Source organism: Erithacus rubecula (assembly GCF_903797595.1).
Source record: "Erithacus rubecula genome assembly, chromosome: 13".
Classification (NCBI taxonomy): domain Eukaryota; kingdom Metazoa; phylum Chordata; class Aves; order Passeriformes; family Muscicapidae; genus Erithacus; species Erithacus rubecula.
In genome coordinates this window covers 97,474-117,710 of record NC_136665.1, presented here as the reverse complement: position 1 = coordinate 117,710, position 20,237 = coordinate 97,474, and the positions used below count along the sequence as shown (strand labels likewise).

The 20,237-nt window shown below is 45.2% G+C and overlaps 1 protein-coding gene across 2 annotated transcripts in view; it reads right to left on the bottom strand.

The window, feature by feature from the left end:
* Positions 1-18,696, bottom strand: part of BICD2 (BICD cargo adaptor 2) — a 58,658-nt gene extending 39,962 nt beyond the window's left edge. The window contains exon 1 of one of the 2 annotated variants that reach the window (XM_079316999.1): positions 18,221-18,696. In XM_079316999.1, the coding sequence (XP_079173125.1) occupies positions 18,221-18,460 (240 nt within the window). In that variant the 5' untranslated portion in view covers positions 18,461-18,696. The remainder of the gene's footprint in view (positions 1-18,220) is intronic. The other variant, XM_079316998.1, reaches the window with a different exon arrangement.
* Positions 18,697-20,237: the final 1,541 nt, after the last annotated feature.

Sequence of the window (20,237 nt, the reverse complement as noted above, 5' to 3'; positions counted from 1 at the left end):
TGAATGAAGTGACTCCGCCGCTGAGCGCTGCCGTGTCGGACATGCTGGAACTCCAGTACGAGCTGGAGTCCAAGGCAGCAAGGTGGTATGCCACCATTGACATTGCAAATGCATTCTTCTCTATTCCTTTGGCAGCAGAGTGCAGGCCTCAGTTTGCTTTTACCTGGAGGGGCGTGCAGTACACCTGGAACCGACTGCCCCAGGGGTGGAAGCACAGCCCCATCTGCCACGGACTGATCCAGGCTGCACTGGAAAAGGGTGAGGCTCCAGAACATTTGCAGTACATCGATGACATCACTGTGTGGGGGAACACAGCAATGGAGGTGTTTGAGAAAGGAGAGAAGATCATCCAGATTTTGCTGGGAGCCGGTTTCACCATTAAAAAGAGCAAAGTCAAAGGACCTGCCCGAGAGATCCAGTTCCTGGGAGTGAAGTGGCAGGATGGACGGCACCAGATCCCCACTGAAGTCATCAATAAGATCACTGCAATGTCCCCACCAACAAGCAAGAAGGAGACACAAGCTTTTCTAGGTGCTATCGGCTTTTGGAGAATGCACATTCCTGAGTACAGCCAGATTGTGAGCCCTCTCTACCAGGTCACTCGCAAGAAGAACGATTTCCACTGGGGCCCCGAACAACAGCAAGCTTTTGCCCAGATCAAACAGGAAATCGCTCATGCAGTGGCCCTTGGCCCAGTCAGGACAGGACCAGAGGTAAAGAATGTGCTCTACTCTGCAGCTGGGAACCATGGTCTGTCTTGGAGCCTTTGGCAGAAGGTGCCTGGTGAGACCCGAGGCCAAGCCCTGGGATTCTGGAGCAGAAGCTACAGAGGGTCCGAAGCCAACTACACTCCCACAGAGAAGGAAATCTTGGTTGCCTATGAGGGAGTTCAAGCTGCCTCAGAGGTGATTGGCACAGAAGCACAACTTCTCCTGGCACCCCGACTGCCAGTGCTGGGGTGGATGTTCAAAGGAAAGGTTCCCTCTACCCACCACGCCACCGATGCCACATGGAGCAAGTGGATTGCCCTCATCACGCAGCGCACCCGTATTGGTAACCCAAATCGCCCTGGGATTTTGGAGATAATTACGAACTGACCAGAAGGTGAAGATTTTGGTCTCGCTGATGAAGAGGAGCAGAAGCAAGTGACCCGGGCTAAAGAAGCTCCACCGTACAACCAGCTGCCAGCAGATGAAACATGCTACGCCCTTTTCACTGACGGTTCCTGCCACATTGTGGGGATGAACCGGAAGTGGAAAGCTGCCGTATGGAGCCCCACACGACAGGTTGCACAAGCTACCGAAGAAGAAGGTGGATCGAGTCAACTTGTTGAACTCAAAGCTGTTCAGCTGGCCTTGGACATTGCTGAGAGAGAGAAATGGCCAAAGCTCTACCTTTACACTGATTCGTGGATGGTAGCCAGTGCTCTGTGGGGTTGGCTGGAAAGGTGGAAAAAGGCTGACTGGCAACGTAGAGGAAAACCAATCTGGGCTGCTGATGAGTGGAAAGACATTGCCACTCGGGTAGAGAAGCTCCCCGTGAAAGTCCGTCATGTGGATGCCCATGTTCCCAAGAGTCAGGCTAATGAAGAACACAGGCACAAGAAGCAGGTAGATCAGGCTGCACAGATAGAGGTCTCAAAGATAGACTTAGATTGGGAACACAAGGGGGAACTGTTCCTGGCTCGATGGGCCCACGATGCCTCAGGCCATCAGGGCAGAGACGCCACCTATAAGTGGGCACGAGACCGAGGGGTGGATCTAACCATGGACAGCATCTCTCAGGTTATTCATGACTGTAACACGTGCACTGCCATCAAACAGGCCAAGCGGGTGAAGCCCCTCTGGTATGGGGGGCGATGGTCCAAATATAAGTACGGAGAGGCCTGGCAGATTGACTATATCACACTGCCTCAGACCCGCCAAGGCAAGCGCTACGTGCTGACCATGGTGGAAGGCACCACCGGATGGTTGGAGACCTACGCTGTGCCCCACGCCACTGCTCGGAACACCATCCTGGGCCTGGAAAAACAAGTCCTCTGGAGGCATGGTACCCCTGAAAGAATTGAGTCAGACAATGGGACTCATTTCAAAAATAGCCTTATAAACACCTGGGCTAAAGAACATGGCATCGAGTGGGTGTACCATATTCCCTACCATGCACCAGCGGCTGGGAAAGTCGAACAGTGCAATGGTCTGCTTAAAACCACCTTAAAGGCACGGGGTGGGGGGACTTTCAAGAAATGGGAGATCAATCTACCAAAGGCCACATGGTTAGTGAATATCGAGGTTCCACTAACCGAGCAGGCCCTGCCCAGTCAGAGCCCTTGGGAGCAGCAGATGGGGATAAGGTTCCAGTGAGAGGCATGTTAGGGAAAACTGTCTGGGTGAACTCTGCTTCCAGCAAAGACAATCCTGTTCGTGGGGTGGTTTTCGCTCAAGGACCAGGTTGCACTTGGTGGGTGATGCAAAATGATGGAGAGACCCGATGCATACCCCAAGGGGACCTTGTTCTAGGGTGAACTATATATGATACTGTGCCCGTAACTACATGTATGTATATAATTTAAAGGTTTCAATATGATGTAGCATGATGGCATGGAAAAATTTGCGGTGGATAATGTTCGGGGTTGAGTGTTTTTCTGTTACTGTGTCAATTGAAAGAATTTTTCCCATTATCATGCCAATGGAGCTGGCCGGGCTACACCCAGGGTCCCTGATGGGTCCAGATGAAAGGGGGTGGGTGGGGAAGGCCCCGGAGGGGCCTCTGAAGCTTCCGGGAGGGCACTCGCGTTTCCGGCGAGCTCGGAGGAGGATGCCTGGGATCGTTCAGCCACGCGGCCGAGCACTGCAGAGCCAGACCCTCTGCGACCACCTGCCCTGCATCTGCCCCGTTCCAGCCTCCTGCCTCTGCAAACACAGCTGATCCCCCGGACACACACGGTGAGCGAGGAGCCGCCGCTCCAGCCCGTTCCCGCCCGAGACCGGCATGGCCGCTGCCGCCCCTCCCTCCTGCCTTCATTCCCGTCTGCCCTCTGGCAAATCCGGGCTCTGGACTGAGCACAGAGACAGCGTGCTTGCATCTAAAGGGACTGACACCGAGTTATCTATTTTGTTCTGTTAGCAATTTTAACTGTTATTGTTTTCTGTTTGTATAGTTAGATATATTAGTAAAAGAGCTGTTATTCCCACCCCCCTTATCTCTGCCTCAGAGTCCTTGATTCAAACAATCGTAATACTTGGGGGAGGGGAGTGGAACCAAAGTCTCTATTCCAAAAAAGGGAAACTTCTGCCCTTACTGGCAGACACCTGTCCTTTCAAACCAGGACAGATTTTTTCAAACCAGGACAGCTTTATAGAATCATAAGTGAATAAGATGAAAAAAACTGGCTTACATAAGAAGGATTTTAAGAGAACTTTATATAATAGTGTATTTCACATCCTTTTGCTAGAATTATCCCACTGAAATTCTCCAAATTACTTTTTCCCCCTCAAGGAACTTGTGTAAAAACATGGAATCAAAGCAAGCTTCTGCATGTTTCATTGACGAGTGTCCTGGTTTGAAGGACAGGTGTCCTGGTTCTTTACTAGGAAAATTAAAAATAGAAATATAGTATTACAAAGAGTCATCCCAAAAAACACTGACAGAATCAGAATACAACCTGACACCCTGTCAGTCAGGGTGTTGGTAGCAGTCCCATTAAATGGTGGCTACAGTCCCCTTGCAGTGGCAGATGAGGTTCAGTTGGAGCAGTGCTCCTGTAGAAGGTGCAGTTTTCCTCTGAAGATCCAAAGATGATGTGGAAAGGTCCTGTTTTCCTCTGGAATCCAGTGGCAAGAAGGTATCTTGGTGTTCAAAATGTCAGTTTTTATCTAGGTAGGAAAGGTTTGGCTCCTCCCCCTGGCTGGAGCATCTCCCAATGGGATGATGTAATTTCATCAGTCATACAGTGGGACTTAATGGCCCAGAAGCAGGTGATATCTTCCTGGAGGGAGGATGGGTTGTGGAAAAGATAAAGATGACTGCCCCACCTTGTCTTAAAGATGGCCCATTAGCCGATAATATGTGCCACGGAGATAAGGATCACTGTCCCACCTGGCTCCAACAGATATAGAATGTAGAATACACATTTTTGGTCACATCCTGTATTGCAACCCAAGACAATGAGCTACCCACAAACTTGTGTCCCCATTACTGCTCCCTCCCTCCATCCCATTTGACTGCATTTTCTTCAAATAAACTCACATATTCATAAGCAAATAAACACTGCATCTTGCTCTACAGACACAGCAGTGCCCCTAAGGTGAGGCATAAAAGCCTAGTCTTAACAAGGGCTCAAAGGCAGTCTCCTCCTGTCCCCATAGACAAAATTTGTCTTTTATTGATCCAGATCAGCAATTCCAAGAACAGTGAAAAATTAACCCCCCTCATTGATTCACGCTGTGGCAGAAGTCTTATGTAACAACAACAATTAATATTACAGTTTTATGCACACAGTTACCTTGATTAAAACAAACCAATCCATACTGCCAGGACTGTTTACTTCAATGCAATGCTTGCACAGTGCATGGCTGGTGTCTAGTGAGTGGACAGCCAAGAGCATGGACCCAGCACACAGAGTCACAGGCAAAGTTATTTCCCGTCATCCCAGTATCTAGGGTAAGGACTTCAGAACAGGAAACCTTCTCCCAAGTTTCATATGGTATGACCCATACAAGGAAGTGGCAAATAACTCCTTTACTTCTCCATATATGTCTTAGGGGACTTTGGAGTTGGATCTCCAGGTAGACCAATCAAAAAGTGTGAGTCCTCTCCACAGACAAACCATCCAGGACCATTGTTGTACAGGTCGGTTGGACGGTGGCCCAAACAATAAGCTGTTTTCAGAAAACCAGGGATTCATCCTCTTATGTGGCATGAGGGAGGGATTAAGCCTTAATTTAGCACCATTTAGAAAAGATTACCCTTTAATTGCAATAGGAGTTGGCAGACACTGGCAGCAATGAAAAGCCTTTATCCTGCAAAGCTTCCAAGCGGTCAGTGACAGCTCCCAGGCCAGCAGCAGAAATCCAGCCCATGCTGTCCCCAGCCAGGCTGCTCAAGGCCACTGGACTGATGGGATGAAATGCAGGGTCACACAGCTGCAGAGACAAACACCTCATTCACTGGCCTTCAGATTGCCTAGGGCATGTGGGTCTGCCACAGTGCACTGAGGAGTCAAAGCCTTCAGAAGGGCTCAGCTGCCAGTACCACCCAGAGCTCTGCCTGGCAGGACCTAGCTGGTTTGGGCAAAGATCCAGCATTGGAGATATGCCCACTTCCTGCCTTCTGGTATCAGTCTGGCCCAGTCAGCAGAGGAAGCTCCCCACTCACCTCAGTTCTGCCATTCTCTGGTGACAGGGCAAGAGAGGTACCATGCTGTGTTTTCTGGCACCGAGAACTCTGCTAAAGCAGATGCATGACATGCCTCAGGTGGAAGGTTGCCAGATGCCTGCCAAGGGTTCCCAGTAGCCCACACTCAGGAGCCCATTACAAATGTCTTCTAATTCAAAACAAAGCTGAATGCTCTTCCAGTTTGGCACCCAGGAAAATATAATTATTGTTCAAATAGAATTTGCTGCAGCAGTAATATCTGTTTTACATCTGCACTGGACTAATCCAAGTTTAGGCTGGCAGAGGACATATCCCAAAGCCTACTGCAGTTTAACTCAACCCAGCTTTATTTTTAAAAGTTAATAAAGAGTAATAATTTCTATGCATAGACAAGGCCTTAAATCAAGGTTTAACTCCCTTCCCCTCCACCTCTTACCCATGCCTGGCAGTGATTGGCATTTTTGACAGCCTCAGGCTTGAAAGATGAAGCCACTGCCCAGCTGGCTGAGCCATCTCAGCTTACTGGGAATCAGTGAGGGGAGAAAGAACTCTGCGGCAAGGAGGCTGGGAACTGGAGGAGAAAACTGTCAGAAAAAGACTGATTATATGAGGATCCTTGAGAATTACTAGTGCCAAGGGAGAAAGCAAATCCTGTAAGGAAGAGGCAAAGAGCATGTGTCCAAGGGAAAAGATAAGAGAGGAGATTCAAGACAGTGGCAGCAGGATGATCAGCGACTGCAATGGAATTCAGCAGGAAACCAAGGAAGAGGAACAAAACCAAGCGCAGAATGAAGTAAGAGTGGGAAGAAGTCATGAGCTTGTAGCTGCTTGTCCACTCCAGATACGAATAAGCAGCCTCATCCTCTTTGTGCCCTAACTGCTTCCAGTTTCCTAGCATAAGGAAGAAGTTTGTCTCCTACCCTGATATAAAACCTGACCAGCAATTTTCTCAGGGCATTCTTTAAAACAATTTCTACATTTTGGAAGTTCAACAACATGTAGCCTGGCATTGCACTCAAAAATATCTTAGAAGAAACTTTAGAGTGTATTCTTAGTTATCCTTGGACATTATTACATTTCTTTGCATTTACTGTCACTGCTACCCTTGCTGTTCATTCTCAAATGAAACACTAGGTACATCTATACAGGACTGATGTCAAAAGCACAATTAATTAAAAATAAAATTATGATCCTAACATAGAACTGAGAGTTGCATCTTGTACTCAATGACACACTGAAGAAGACCAGTTTTACCTTTTAAGACTAAAAGGAAGAATTCTCCGTCTCTCCAGTTCATTTCATATTTAGAGCTTGAATTTTAGCAAGTTGCTTTGTTGCAGACAAATAAACAGACACTACTTTTACGCACATTAAGGTCACAAAGTTAAAGAAAAAAATGAAAGAAATGGAGTAAGAGGAACTCTAGCCATCCCCACAGAGGTTATTCAAATTCCTCAAACATAACTTTTCCATTATTACTGCACTGCAAAAAGAAAAACAGACATACAACCATTATCTACAGACCTGAAATTTCAAAACACTAGATCAGTAACCCAATAGGAAAACATGTCAACTACACTCTGCTGCAGCATCAGTTCCAAAGGAAGCATTAAGAGAGATCTTAAAACACAAGAGGATTTAAACAATTTGTTAAACAATCTTGGATCTGCGTGAACTTCAAATCTCGTGGAGGCTCTGTTCCCTTGTACAGCAGTGCCTACTGAAGATTAAGGCCACATTCTTCACACAAAGCCTAAAGTTATGTGCAGTACGACAAAGCTAACACATGACTAGCACAGCACAGTACCAGGCAACAAATGGAGCCCAGGGTAAGAAAAATACTTTTCTCAAATTAATCATTTTCAGTGGAGATGACCCTTGTCACAGAGAACAATGATAATAAAACAAGAAAATACATTTCTCATACAGCACACATAGAAATATACTGTCAAACTTAATGCTCTTTCTGGTCTATTGTGGGAAAAATGGCGTACACAGCCACATTGAGAGCAGCAGACCACAGGGTTGATAAATGCTCTTTGAGGCCAATTCTTGCAATTCCCAGAGCTAAGAACCTTAAAAGCAAACAGATGCCTCACAGGGACTTTGCCAGCCCCGAAATCCTCCCTGGATGTGCTGGATTCCAAGATGTTCACCAGCAGCAGTCACTCACACTGAGGAGCATAAAAGGAATTAATGCCTTACTATGCTCCCAAAAACCTAAACAATAGGGAGGTCAAAGGGAACATCAGATCAATTTTAATGTTAACAGGCTTTGTGTCACATTAAAAGGGTTCATTTACTTCAGTCTCAATAAGGCATTTATATTTTAGGACACTTGGCCACACCGGCTACATTAGAACAACCACCTACAAACCAGTGGAGTAGCTATTTATATATACATCTGTGTGTATGTGTGTCTGCATATACTAGCAGCTCTATCCCACCATATTCCTTTACTGTACTCTTATTGTTTGGTTTCTACCTGTTTCCCAGGTAGAGTAGGCATTAGAAATGAGAAATGAGTAGGCATTTCTCCTTGTCTCCTTCTACAGAGAAGATATGAACAAGCAGATTTATTATTAAGTGTACAGGTGGAAGAGCTTTCCGAAACACTGCCAGGAAAGCTGTGCTCTCCCTTTCATGTGAGCCTGGAAAACAGAATATTTCAGTGGGAAAGTTTACCTCCAAACTTCCAGGACAGACAATGCTCAAGTCCCTTATCCCAGCAGCCTTGATAAAACGTCTACAACCCAGCTCTCAGAGGCACTCTCTACTTCCTAAAACTCTCCTAGATTTCAGAAAGGAGAGACCACAAGATACATATTGAAGCCTCAGTCAAGTCATGAAGAGTCCTAGCTACAATTTCCCTCCAATTCACTACTGTGCTTACCTCCACTGTGAACCCAGGACAGGAAAGTATATGGGCTCGCATGAGTGAAAATTAATCCTGGAATACATTATTTTTCCCACCCTAGAACTCCACAGAAGTTAAAGGTAACTACAAGTCATTCACATTGTTTAAGGAGATACATTAGCAGTTGACAAGTATCGATAATCGAATAATGCAGAATACATGAAGGGGTGAGAGGAAGGCTTCAAAATTGCCAAACATCAGAGTGATTAGTAGGATCGTTACAAAGGCCTACATGCAGGAATAGAACTGTAAAGCCTGTGAAATGCCTGACAACGACAGATGATTAACTCCTCTCTGCATTCCTTTCCTAAGGGGTAACACTGCAAGTGTCACAATAGTCAGCATTCCTTCAGCACTCCTGAAATCCAAACAATCCGCTAATATATCTCATAGGCTCCACTTGGTAAAATGTAAATTCAGCTACTCAATCCTTCAGTGTGTATTCACAGACTAAACAGAGCTAGAGGGAGTGAACCACAAAAACTAGTTAGAACTTTAGAATTTAAACTGTGGGACATGTTTTCAAACACAGTATGTAAAAAACATATATATGTAAAAATCAAAGGAACAGAACTGTAGAGTTGTTAATACTGAAGACAGGGAGGGAGCTCTGGAGGTCATTTATTCCAACCTTCCTGCTTAAAGCAGGGCACCACGAAACATGTGCTCAGGACATTATCCAGTAGGGATTTCAGTAACTCCCAAAATGAAGGCCACATAACTTATGGGCAAAGAACAGAAAATAAATTACATGTGACACATTGTGTTTGTGGTTACTTATATATGTGCCAGGGCTCAGTCTTTAGTTTTTATGGACTGCTTTGTAGCAACACAAATAATACTGAAGGCTAGAGCTGAACCAACTCCACAGCTTGATTTGTTCCAAGTGACTCAAATCTGTTCTTAAAATATTTCTATGATTACTAAACGATCTTAGAACAAGACTTTGTTGTATCCAGTGGGGGAGGGGAAAATGTTTTAAAACAATCCTACTCCCCAAACACTGCACTAATTTAGCCATTAAGTGCAAGTGCTCTTGTTTCCCAGGCAATAGTTTGGATATTTTGGCTTCAGTCCACCTTTAAGTAGTTTCCTGACCTGGACTTAATTAGTGGAGAACACACATAAAAAAAAAAAAAAAAAAAAAAAAAAAAAAAAAAAAAAAAAAAAAAAAAGTATTAATAACCCCTAAAAGAAGAAACTTGCAAAAATGCCTTATATTTTGCATTTTGTATCTGAGTCAAATATGTCTAAAATGCAACCTGACAGAGCTTCAGGTGGAAGCAGATGTTATACTCAACCCTGTAAAGTGCACCAAGAGCCCGAAGTGTCTAGTGCATCCATATGAACCTTCCTAGCAGCAGATGCTCCACATCAGCACGTCCAGATCCTTTTTCATCCATGTCAACCACTGCAACATGAACTCTCAGTCAAAAAATACAATCTCTCATCAGTTTCTAAGTCAGCTACGTGCTGCAGTGTGGCACCTTCCCAGGGAACCTCCCATCTCTGCTGCACACCCTTACAGTACCTAGCATGCTTGTCCCGATAAACCACCTTGACCAAGAGAAGACAAACACTGAGCTATTAACAGGCAAATCTGGCCTAAGACCACCATTAGCTCTCCACCACTGACAGACTTGACTTATCTGTCTGCAAAGACAAACTTTCCTGGGAAGCTGGCTAGCCATTTCTTGGTTAAAATCACATACTTTCTGAAAGCATCCCCAAAAGGGAGCCAAGTGGAATTGCTTTGCAGAGCTGTTGAACACAGTGAAAACCAAGATAGACAGAAGCTTTTACTCACGTGGATATAAGTCTCACAAAGCTACTGTATTAAACTGAGCCACAGAAAAATTCAAATCAGGACTATGGCTGGATGATTTCTGCTGAATCAGAGACCTAAATTTATTAGGGAAATATGTTTTGGCAAGATGACTCTCTTCATTTGATAGTATGCACCAAAGCTGAGGGCACGTGCTACATGACATGCTTGTTACTGCTCATGACCTGTTGAAGACAGTCACACTCATCCAACAATAGCCAATTTCTATTTCAAAGGTCAAGTGCTCTCTCCAAATGACATGGTAGAAAACCACTAAATAATTATATATGTACTGTATGAAAATGCATTCTCTCCATTTCATTCCTAATATCACATTGTTGAGAAGTTTCACCCACAGCTTCCAAGAGCAAAAGGGCTGAGTGGATTACATGCATCACAACCAAATTTCTCGCCCAAAACACACACAAGCCTTGTGCAGCAAAACGCAAGAAAATCCCCTCTGGTTTAGAGTCACCCATTCATACAACAGAACAAGCTCCAAACAAATCTCATCCTTCATCATCACCAAATGCAGTGGATTCTGACCTTGGAGACTAAAATCAGATGTAACAAACTCTCTGTGTACAGGAAGCAATGAATCTTGTTTGGTTTTGGTTTGGGGCAGGTTAGAAGCCAGTTATGGTATACTTCTCTGCCTTGGAGCCAGAGCTGAACTACAGATGGATCCGGTTCTGTCCAGAACTGACACTGAGCACACAGAAGGACTTCCTAATGAATGTCTCACTGCCTTCAGCACAGCACTACACACCATGCTGGGAGTTTACCAAGCTCCACACTGCACTCTGGCAATGACTGAGGGGTGAAAAAATATAATTAAGGAGACCAAGGACTGCAGCATGCCACAGAGTCTGGGCCATCCAGCACAACTCAGCAACCCACCAGACACACCACTTGTTTCAGTGAGAGTTGTATAGGTCTTCATATGGCACAGCTGCTTCCCGAACACGGACACAGGACTGCAGAGAATCCATATCCATTCCCACACTGAGCTTCAACTCTGCTGGGGCCAAACATTCCAGATTAGCCCCACGGTCCCTGTTTGCCCAGGGCCCCAGTGGTAAGCTTGCTTGTGGGCAAGACGGACCACACCTTTTAACAGACCTCTCAGGCAAGTCCCCACTCCAAGGTGAGGTGAGCCTGACATCAGCTGCCTGGTGTGTATTTCAGCCAGATTAATGAAAACAGCTGAGAAGAGAGGAGGGGAGGAAAGTAGGAGGTAGAAAGAAGGAAGATGAGCTGAAGAATGGGAAAATTAAGAAAAAAAGCCACAGTTTGCAGCTATTATACCTAAAACTTCAGCACTTCTCTGAAATGAAGGCTCCTCCATTCATTTGGATGGCAAAGTTGATCTTTTGATGGCAGTTGATCATTTCCCTTTGCTGAGGTTGTGTAGATCATATTTCCAACCCACACTATATTCCTCTGTTGCTGGGTTACCAAATCTGAACAAACAATTCTCTGCAGTCTGCCAAATGCAGAGAAAGAAAGCAAATGATTGCCTGGAGTATGCATCACCCTCTGGAAGTCATCTTACGGCCCGAAGGTGATAGAGATTAGTCACAAGCTCACATACCATACAGTGAAAGAGGACATGATGAACCTATTAAGTCTGGGGGCAGCGCATAGACTTGCGCTGTTCCCACCCTCCTGTCCCTCTTAGTAAAATCAGGCAATTTTCTAAATCATTAGAATTCTCTTGCAGACTAGAAGAAATATGGTCCTAATTCAAAGGGATAAATTGGGAATTAATACCCCTGAAACTAGCAAGCATGTTCCCATAGATTTTGAAAGGATGGATCAAGATTTGAAATGAGGAAACCAGAACAACCCATGTGACAAAACACCAGTGACTGTAGGTTTGAGACTTTCAGTTTCCAGGCAGGACATCTGCCACATCAGGGGCTGCACAAACTTCTGCTTCAGGGATGTGGGAACACACAGGTGTCCCCCACTGTGAAGCTGTCTGAATGAGCCCTCCAACCCTCAGCAATACTGCTTGGAAAGAACCCTCCCCTGCGGCACCTATGCAGAGAAATCACCAGGGTGTTGCATTTGGTATAGTGTTTCTTATGTGAAGATGGTCTGCCCCAAAAACCAGCCTGCCATTCATCCCACCTTCAAGCCTTAGTTCCCAGGTACCCTCACCTGGGACTGCACACTGAAGGATGCTAAATGCAAAGCTGTAAAGAACAATTTGTGTAAACACAAGAAATTCTGCAAGAAAGAATTCCCAAGGACAGACCTCAACCAAAGCCACGAGCCTAACAATAACATTGCCACTGCAGCATCCCCAGGACTGCTAACTCCCAGCAGCCAGATCAGACAGACCACACTCACTGTGCAGCTGCTGTCTATGCTGCTCAGGCAGCAGCTTCACCACCAAGCTCAGCAGAAAGACTAGCTGAAGATATTCCTTTCATTCCTTGTTTGCTGCTGCTTTAAGACATTCTAGGTGCAGTGGTACCTGCACAACCACATACTACATGCCTGTGACACAAACTGAGGTACTGACCTAATTCAATAACAAAATCAAAAGAAAGAAAAACAACAAAGGAAATCTGGCTCAGTTCCACAGTGTAGTTCCATTATAACCCCTCCACAGGACAGCAAACACTGTACTGCCACATTTCCAGGGAGAAGATAGGTAGCAAATTGCACTACTGCTGCCAAACATTGAAACCCTGATTAAACTTAATGTAGAAACTTAGAAACAAATTATCTAATGTTTGCTGGAAGTTAGGGATAGCCCTCGTTTTGAGCCCAGGAACAGACAAACACCACAAAACAAAAGTAAAACATGACTTTACCCCAAGACCCACCTCTCAGTTGAGACTACAGCAGATTAGGGAAAATAATTTCTGCAGAAATATGAGGGTTTTTAAAATAATTCCACGTGAAGGTCTTTACTATTCACCCAAATATTTATGAATGTTCTAATACATAAGGTATCATTAATTTTATCAAAATAAGACAAAGAAGAACATCCAGAAATTTCAGAAAATAATCTGAAATCATAATTTCAAGAATATTATTTATTATTTTTAAGAAAGGCAGTTCAAGGAACACTGGCAAAGAAAATTAATTTAGTAACATGAAACATTACAGGTTACTATTTGTAGTACACCAGGAAAAACTGCAATGCTTAGTTTTTCACATTTTGGTTTTTTTCCAAGATAAGGATATGTGAGAAAAGTAGCTTTTCCAAAACACAGTACTAAATGTCTGTATCACTGCAAACTTCAGATTAATATCAGGGGTGCCTCTATTCTTTATATAAAGCAACTACGATTTATCAAAATATAAGAGGCTTCATTTACACAGAAATATTTTGCTTACCCCACACAGTTTTCAGTCTGATTTGACAGTAGAGACAGCAAATTCTGTTCTAAAATTTCAAGTGTGGCAGGTGTTGAAGTTCAAATAGCAATCACCATTAAGTACCCAAGACAGATGCACAAAAGTATAGCCATTTTCTGTTAGTATGTGCAAAATCTCTATCAGCCTCCTAAAATCAATTTGCAGGTGTACTTTTCCTACTCTAGATTTACAACTATATAACCAGAATTAAATTTCACCTAAACTGGTCTATTTAAAGAAACATTTATTTTATGCATTAGACCCTTTGATTTTTAAAGTGCTGTAAAATTAGAGGCAATCTCAAATGATATTAATGGCCTTTCCCTTCAGCAGGAATCAATATATCACCTGAATATTTATTAGGAAGAGGCTGCAAAGGTGCACTGAAACCATAGAGGCAATGCAACTGAACATCATTATTTACACCACGGTTAAACAGACTTAGTCAATGCAGTGTTGATTCATGAGCACAGAGGGTCTAATCCCAGTCTGTCATGTCTTTGTTAGGTAACTTCAGCCTAGCCATTTCTTCCCTCTTTGTCTTTATGTTCTTACACTCAAAATGAGTCAGCAGTACAAACCGGCAAAATGCTTCGATACACCCAGTGGGGAAAACCACAGCTACTTCAGCAAGCAGTTTACAATGTCTGTCTACAAGGTACACAGCACTACATGAGGTAGACAGGAAAATGAATGATTTCTCCTTCACTTCTGAAGATGCACAGTTAAATGTTACATTAATAACATGTAACATAATGAAATGTTAAACCAGCCTGGATGAAATATAACATACTCAATTACCTAGTACATATGTAAATCAACTAAGCAAAGCAAAACTTCTGTCAGTAATCACAGATCACACTTCACCTCAATATAAACTCAAACAGTACAAATATTACAGCCTGGGACACATCACCTCAGCTGCATCATATACCCCACTTGGGCTTCCTGAGAAATGAAGCAGCAAGGTGTTATCTGACAGTTTCTTTCAAAGTCAGCTTGCAAATTTACCCAGGAATCATCTATAGAGAAGTCATAAATTGGCATTAAAGTGAATACATGAATTTTAAAGGCAAAAAACAGAAACAAGGGCCACTGTTACCATACAAAGAAATTAAGAGCCCTGTGGAGATCATTGTCAGTATTCTTGTAAGCTTGTTCCCCCCTTAAAAACCACAAACCATATACATTACACTAACTGTGACATACTGACATGTGCTTTTAGACGTTAAGGACAGACCTACTCCACTTAAGAATTTCTGCTTTTTTTACAGAAATAATCATAACACTTATGTTTTCCAAGGGTTTAAACACAATTTTACCATCACCAATACAACTACTTAATCAGAAAGGAGCTTTGGACAGCAGCCAGTTTCATAACTGAGCTAGTAGGTGGTTATACATCTGACATCTCGAAGCAACTCTGAAGCACTGAACAAAGCAGATAACCTCTTCTTCAAGCAAATCTTCCAGGCCACATTCCCCCACAAATCATCAGGAAAGCAATAACCAATTCCTCAGACAATCACTTTTGTGAGCTGGAGTACACAAAGGTGTAATTGCGTGTATCATCCATATAAGAAAAATATCCCAGGAAGGTAGTCAGCCCTGTCATTTATACAATTAACACTATCACAAAGGCTTGCAGGGTGACTTATGAGCTGAAACATAGCTTACAGAAAAAAACTTAGTTACTTCATCTCCTAGACAGAGTAAAAAATAAATAAAATTATATGTTCACAACACAATATGGAATTTCACTATAAGAAAACCAGTATCTTATTTCTCTGAACTGGGGAAAACATTTATCATAATCTTTAGAACAGTTTGAAATTAATTCCCTTTTACAAAAGCAAAGGTGGCACTGCAAAAAACAGTAAGTCAACCTGAGAAGACACCTGATACTTCAGTTTTGTTCTGTCAAATAAAACGACAGAAGAAATGCAGCAGAAAGTACTTTAAAAGATACACATGATCAAGTCAGCACATATACAAGTAAAAGAACAACCTCAGAGAACACTTGATCCGAGTTAAAAAGGGGCTGGTATGGAGGCTCAGCAGTGCAAGGGCAGAGCAGCTTCCCATTTTCACCAGGACAACTCGTATTACAAATACTGAAAAGTATACAAACATCTTTACAAAATGGGGTACAGCTCTGACAATGCCATTCACACTCACCAAAGGGACACAACAGTGGTGGTTAAGGCTCTGAACTTCATTGGGGACTGGGTGGCAGGGAGGAGAATCTGGCCAGAAAAATCTGATGACTGTAGCAGAAATGTACTTTCAACAAACTGCATTACCAAGTTCCTATGCTCAGAACCTATTTACCTATGGTCTGAATAGGGCCATGACACAGGAATGCTTCAGAATATTAAACAAATTAAAGCATATCCAAATCGACAATACCCAGCAGGACAGAAAACCACTGTGTGCTTCCCCGCACCCTGCCTAACACGTGCTTGTGCTGCTTAGCTCTCTCAACATAGATGAACAAAGTAAGATCTATAGAGACTAAAACGCTCGTATCTTAAAAGGCTGCATGAAGTCACAGTTAAGAAGCAAGAGATGGACAGCAATCCTGTTCTAGTTTGACATCAATCTCCCACATTCCCCAAGAACAACTTAAGTAACCCAAGGTGGAATCCCTTTAGGTTGGAGCATCACATGTAGTAAATCTTGTATGCAGCGCTCCTCTAGCTGAGTGTGGGAAAAAAAAAGTTACATAAAACAGCAAAGATGATAAACTCCTTCTCTGATCATATGCTTCACACATCTGATAAAGGTTTACAAGATTGTCAGCAGACCAGATTCCTGCACAGCACCAAGAGAAAGCTAGAGGAGCAATGCTCTTTTCCTGTGCAGGCTATTAGAGTCCACAAGCTGTTCCCAGAATTGTCTGCCTCCTAGGGTGACTTAATTAGAGTGGGACATGCACACACAAAGCAAATCCTACAACATGTAAAAAGCAAAAAGGAGTGAATCATGGCTGATTCTGCCTTTTTTTTTAGTCTCTTTTACAAGCTTCTCAATTGTTACAGCCCTAAAAGAATGAAAAGACAGTATCATCAAGTTTTTTTTCCATCTGCAAGTCAAAACATGTAATACCCAAACACACACAGCACAGCCCGGTGACTAAAGCACTGCCTGTGATTGAGGCATCCTGGTGTGTCAGGCACTGCCTTAATGAATGAGGTTGGGCCAGTCCCTTCACCTCTTTATGCTATGTTTCACATCCCACCTACCAACTGGGTTTAGTGACTTTACTTTCCCTTGAGCTCAACTCTACAGCTGCCTCTGTTCTTGACTTCCAAGTTTCTGCTCTTGTATGCTGCTGTAACTGTGCTGGTCTCAAGTGGCTTTAGGAACAGTAGCATATCAGTTCAGCTTCTATATTTAGTTACAACTTTATAGTCATATAATTTAAAATAATTAACCTCTTTGCTTATGCTTGTTAAACACAATAAAAGCAAAACAAAGCTTTATTTACAAGACTAAAAGGTATATAGTATGCAGGAGGGAAGGGCATTCAACCAATACAGCTGATTTTGTACCAGTCTGTTTCAAGCATTTACTTTTTCTCTGAAATACTGTATTCTGATTTTACTTAAAATCCTTTTCCAACTGAATAAACTAAAGCTAAGCCCCAGTGGATACAATTTGTACAGGTCAAATTCACCTATATTGATCTCTTAGGCTGTATCAGGTGTTTTACTATCAAGGCAAGGCCTAAATCAGCTGAAGAGCAGCAAAAGGTTTGCTTGCATGCCAAATCACAGAACCAAACAAAGCTATAGGCAGACAAATCCCCATGGGCGATGCTCTACAGTGGGCTGATGGGATCAGCTCACAAGCAGCGCAAGCCACCAGTCTGCATTCTCTGACTGTTCCCTGGACAGTTCCCTTTTCCCACATTCTACATTCTAGAGATCATCTTGCACGATAAAAACTTAATGTGCAAATTCCCTAATATAGCATTTCTACTGACAAACTTTACTCTCCTGTTCAGATTAGATCTGGAATTTCCCTTAAAATATAAAATAATAAAAAAAATATGTCAAGGGCAGGACCTGCACCAAAACAAAGCTGTGTGAACTGAAGTCTGCTGTATTATTTTCGTGGTGGTCCCCACTGAGGAAGTGATCAACACCAACCTAAGATTTCTCCTTCCACACAGGCATACGACAGCATAGCCACCGCATCCATCTCTCGGCCCACGACCTCCGCCGCTGCTTGGGTTTCTCTCGGGGGCGCGGTGGCAGCAGCCCCAACCCCAGGGAGGGGCAACCCCGGCCCGGCTCCCCGCCCTGCAGAAACCCTGGGACTGGCCACCTACCGGATCTCGAGGCGAAACAGAACGGAACGGGATGCGAAGAGAAAGAAAAGCGTTTATCTGCCTCCCTCCCACATCCGCCTTAACAGAAGCGGAGATCGGGGCAGAAAGGCTTTTTTCCCCATCTCTTCCCTTCCCTGTCCTGGGCCGGCCTGCAGCCAGGCGCCTCGGAGCTGTCATTTTGGGGAAGGATGCAACCGCCCTGCCGGAGCCAGGCCGAAGCCTGGGAACCCGCCGGTCGCCCCACAGCATTCCCGGGGCTCCTCAACCTACCGCCCCAGGACTCCAAACCGGCTCCGCTCCCACCGCTCCGCGCTGCCCTCGCCCTTCCACCCGCCACGGCCGGGCTTGGGCCCAGGCCACTCATCTGCCGCTGCCGCCGCCCGCGCCCCACCTCCTTCAGCTGCTCCATCTCGGTGCGGATGGTCTCGTACTCCAGCTCCAGCTCCTCATACTGCTGCTTCAGCTGTTGCTTCTCCTCCAACACTGCCAGCCCGTACTCGGCCGCCTGGATCTTCTCCCGGGTGGTCTCGCCCAGCTCCTGGAAGAGACGCTTGATCTCACTCCGCAGCCACTCGGGCTCCGACTCCATCACCAGCCGGGCGTACTCCTCCTCCTCCATGGCCAGCGACATGTTGGCGGAGGGGCCGCCGGCCGCCGAGGCGGATGGGCGAAGGGGCGAATGCGCAGCCCGTCTGCCACTCCTAACAACTGCACGGCTTGCAGGCGGCCACAACACGGCCCACTCGGGCCGCCATCGACGGGCCAGGCGCTCACTGCTCCCGCTGCGGATCCTCCCTGGATCCCGCCCGCCGCCGCCGCACTCGCCGCAAGCGCCGAGCGCAGTGAAATCATTCAAAAGGCACGGCGGGGCCGGCGCCCCGCGGGACGCTGGGAGTGGGAGTCCTCGGCACTCGCCCCTCTGAGTGCCGCACAGCTCGCCGGACTGCAGCTCCCGGCAAGCACCGCGAAGGGCGATGGTGGTGGCGGGTGGGGAGGACAGCGACCTCTGCTGGGTGGAGCGGTAGCGTGGCAGCGAGAGCGCAGGGCCGACGGCGCTTGGGGCGGCCTGGGCCGACGGCGAACGCAACGACCCTCCAGTAACCCCGGTCACAAATTCGGGCACACGCCCAGTGCATACAGCCTATGTACACACCCTGGCGGCCTGGACCACGCTCAAGAGGGCTTTCAGGGAGGGTTTGAGAAAGTGGTGGGATCGGCTGGATACGAAGAATAAAAATGAGGCCCCTGCACCAGAGAGTGCGCCGGGGGGAGACGTTCTGGTGCGACGGGTGGTGCCGCAGCAGCATGGAGAGGACAGAAGGTCACAGGAGAAGGCTGGCACCAGCCCCACGAATACCGAGAGCTGTCAGCATCTCTCTGTTACCGGTGTTCTCCATCTGGAGGTGGAATTGCCATTACAAGGCGTTCTTCTCCCACTGAGAGGGACCAAACCATGTCCCCCGAGTGATCCTGAGGATAACCACAGCCACTGGACAAGGTGTTCCCTTATGGCTAAGCTACCTGATGAAAGGAGGGGTAGGTTGCATCAAGACCCAGTGCCGTGACCAGCCGTGGAGCAGGGACAATTGGGCAGCTGTACTGTGCTGCCTGAAAAGGATTTGTCAGCTTGTGAGGAAAATGCCATCAGTCTTTGCCCCACATTACACCTATTGGGTACGTTTGGTGGCAAAGGCACAGGGATTGGGACATTCATTGGGGCACCACTGATAGAACTAATTTCTAAAGCACAGTGAAGACTGAACAAACCTCTACTAGTTGGACCATTGCAATTCCTAAGCAGCCCTATAAAGGTGGTATGTGTGTGTTCCTATGGGGTGGAGAGATGCTTCATTCCCATGTTCAGAAGACCCCTGCAGCTTCATATAGTGAGTGCAGCTTTGTTTCAATGTCAAAAACAATCAGTAATGAACTGGTGAGCAAATAGCAAGCATAATAAAAACAATTAAATGTTTGAGCATTCCACAAGGTCTCAAACATAAAGAAACTTATTTGCTCACAGCTGGAGGGTGTTTTCAAACTCCTTTGAACTTCTGCCTGTGCATATATCCCTTATCCCTTTAATAAGCTAAATGCTGCCTGTTAGTCATGAAGCTGCCTTGATCAATTTTTCTTCAGGGCTCTGACACTGCCTGGAGCTCCCTGTGCATCAAGTGCAGGTATGTGTTTGTCCCGTGAGAACTGATGTGACTGATGTGACACTCAGTCACCCAGACCTTAGAAGTAGCAAATCATTCTCCTCAGCCTAGAGTGTGCATGTAAAATTACTTTAGTTTTTTTATTTTCAGAATTCTCAGTAGAAGGCATTTTCAATCTCATGCACCTCTGTACCATCATGACTGTCACGGAATGTTTTAGGGGATTTAAACATTCTGATTCTTTTATAAAGA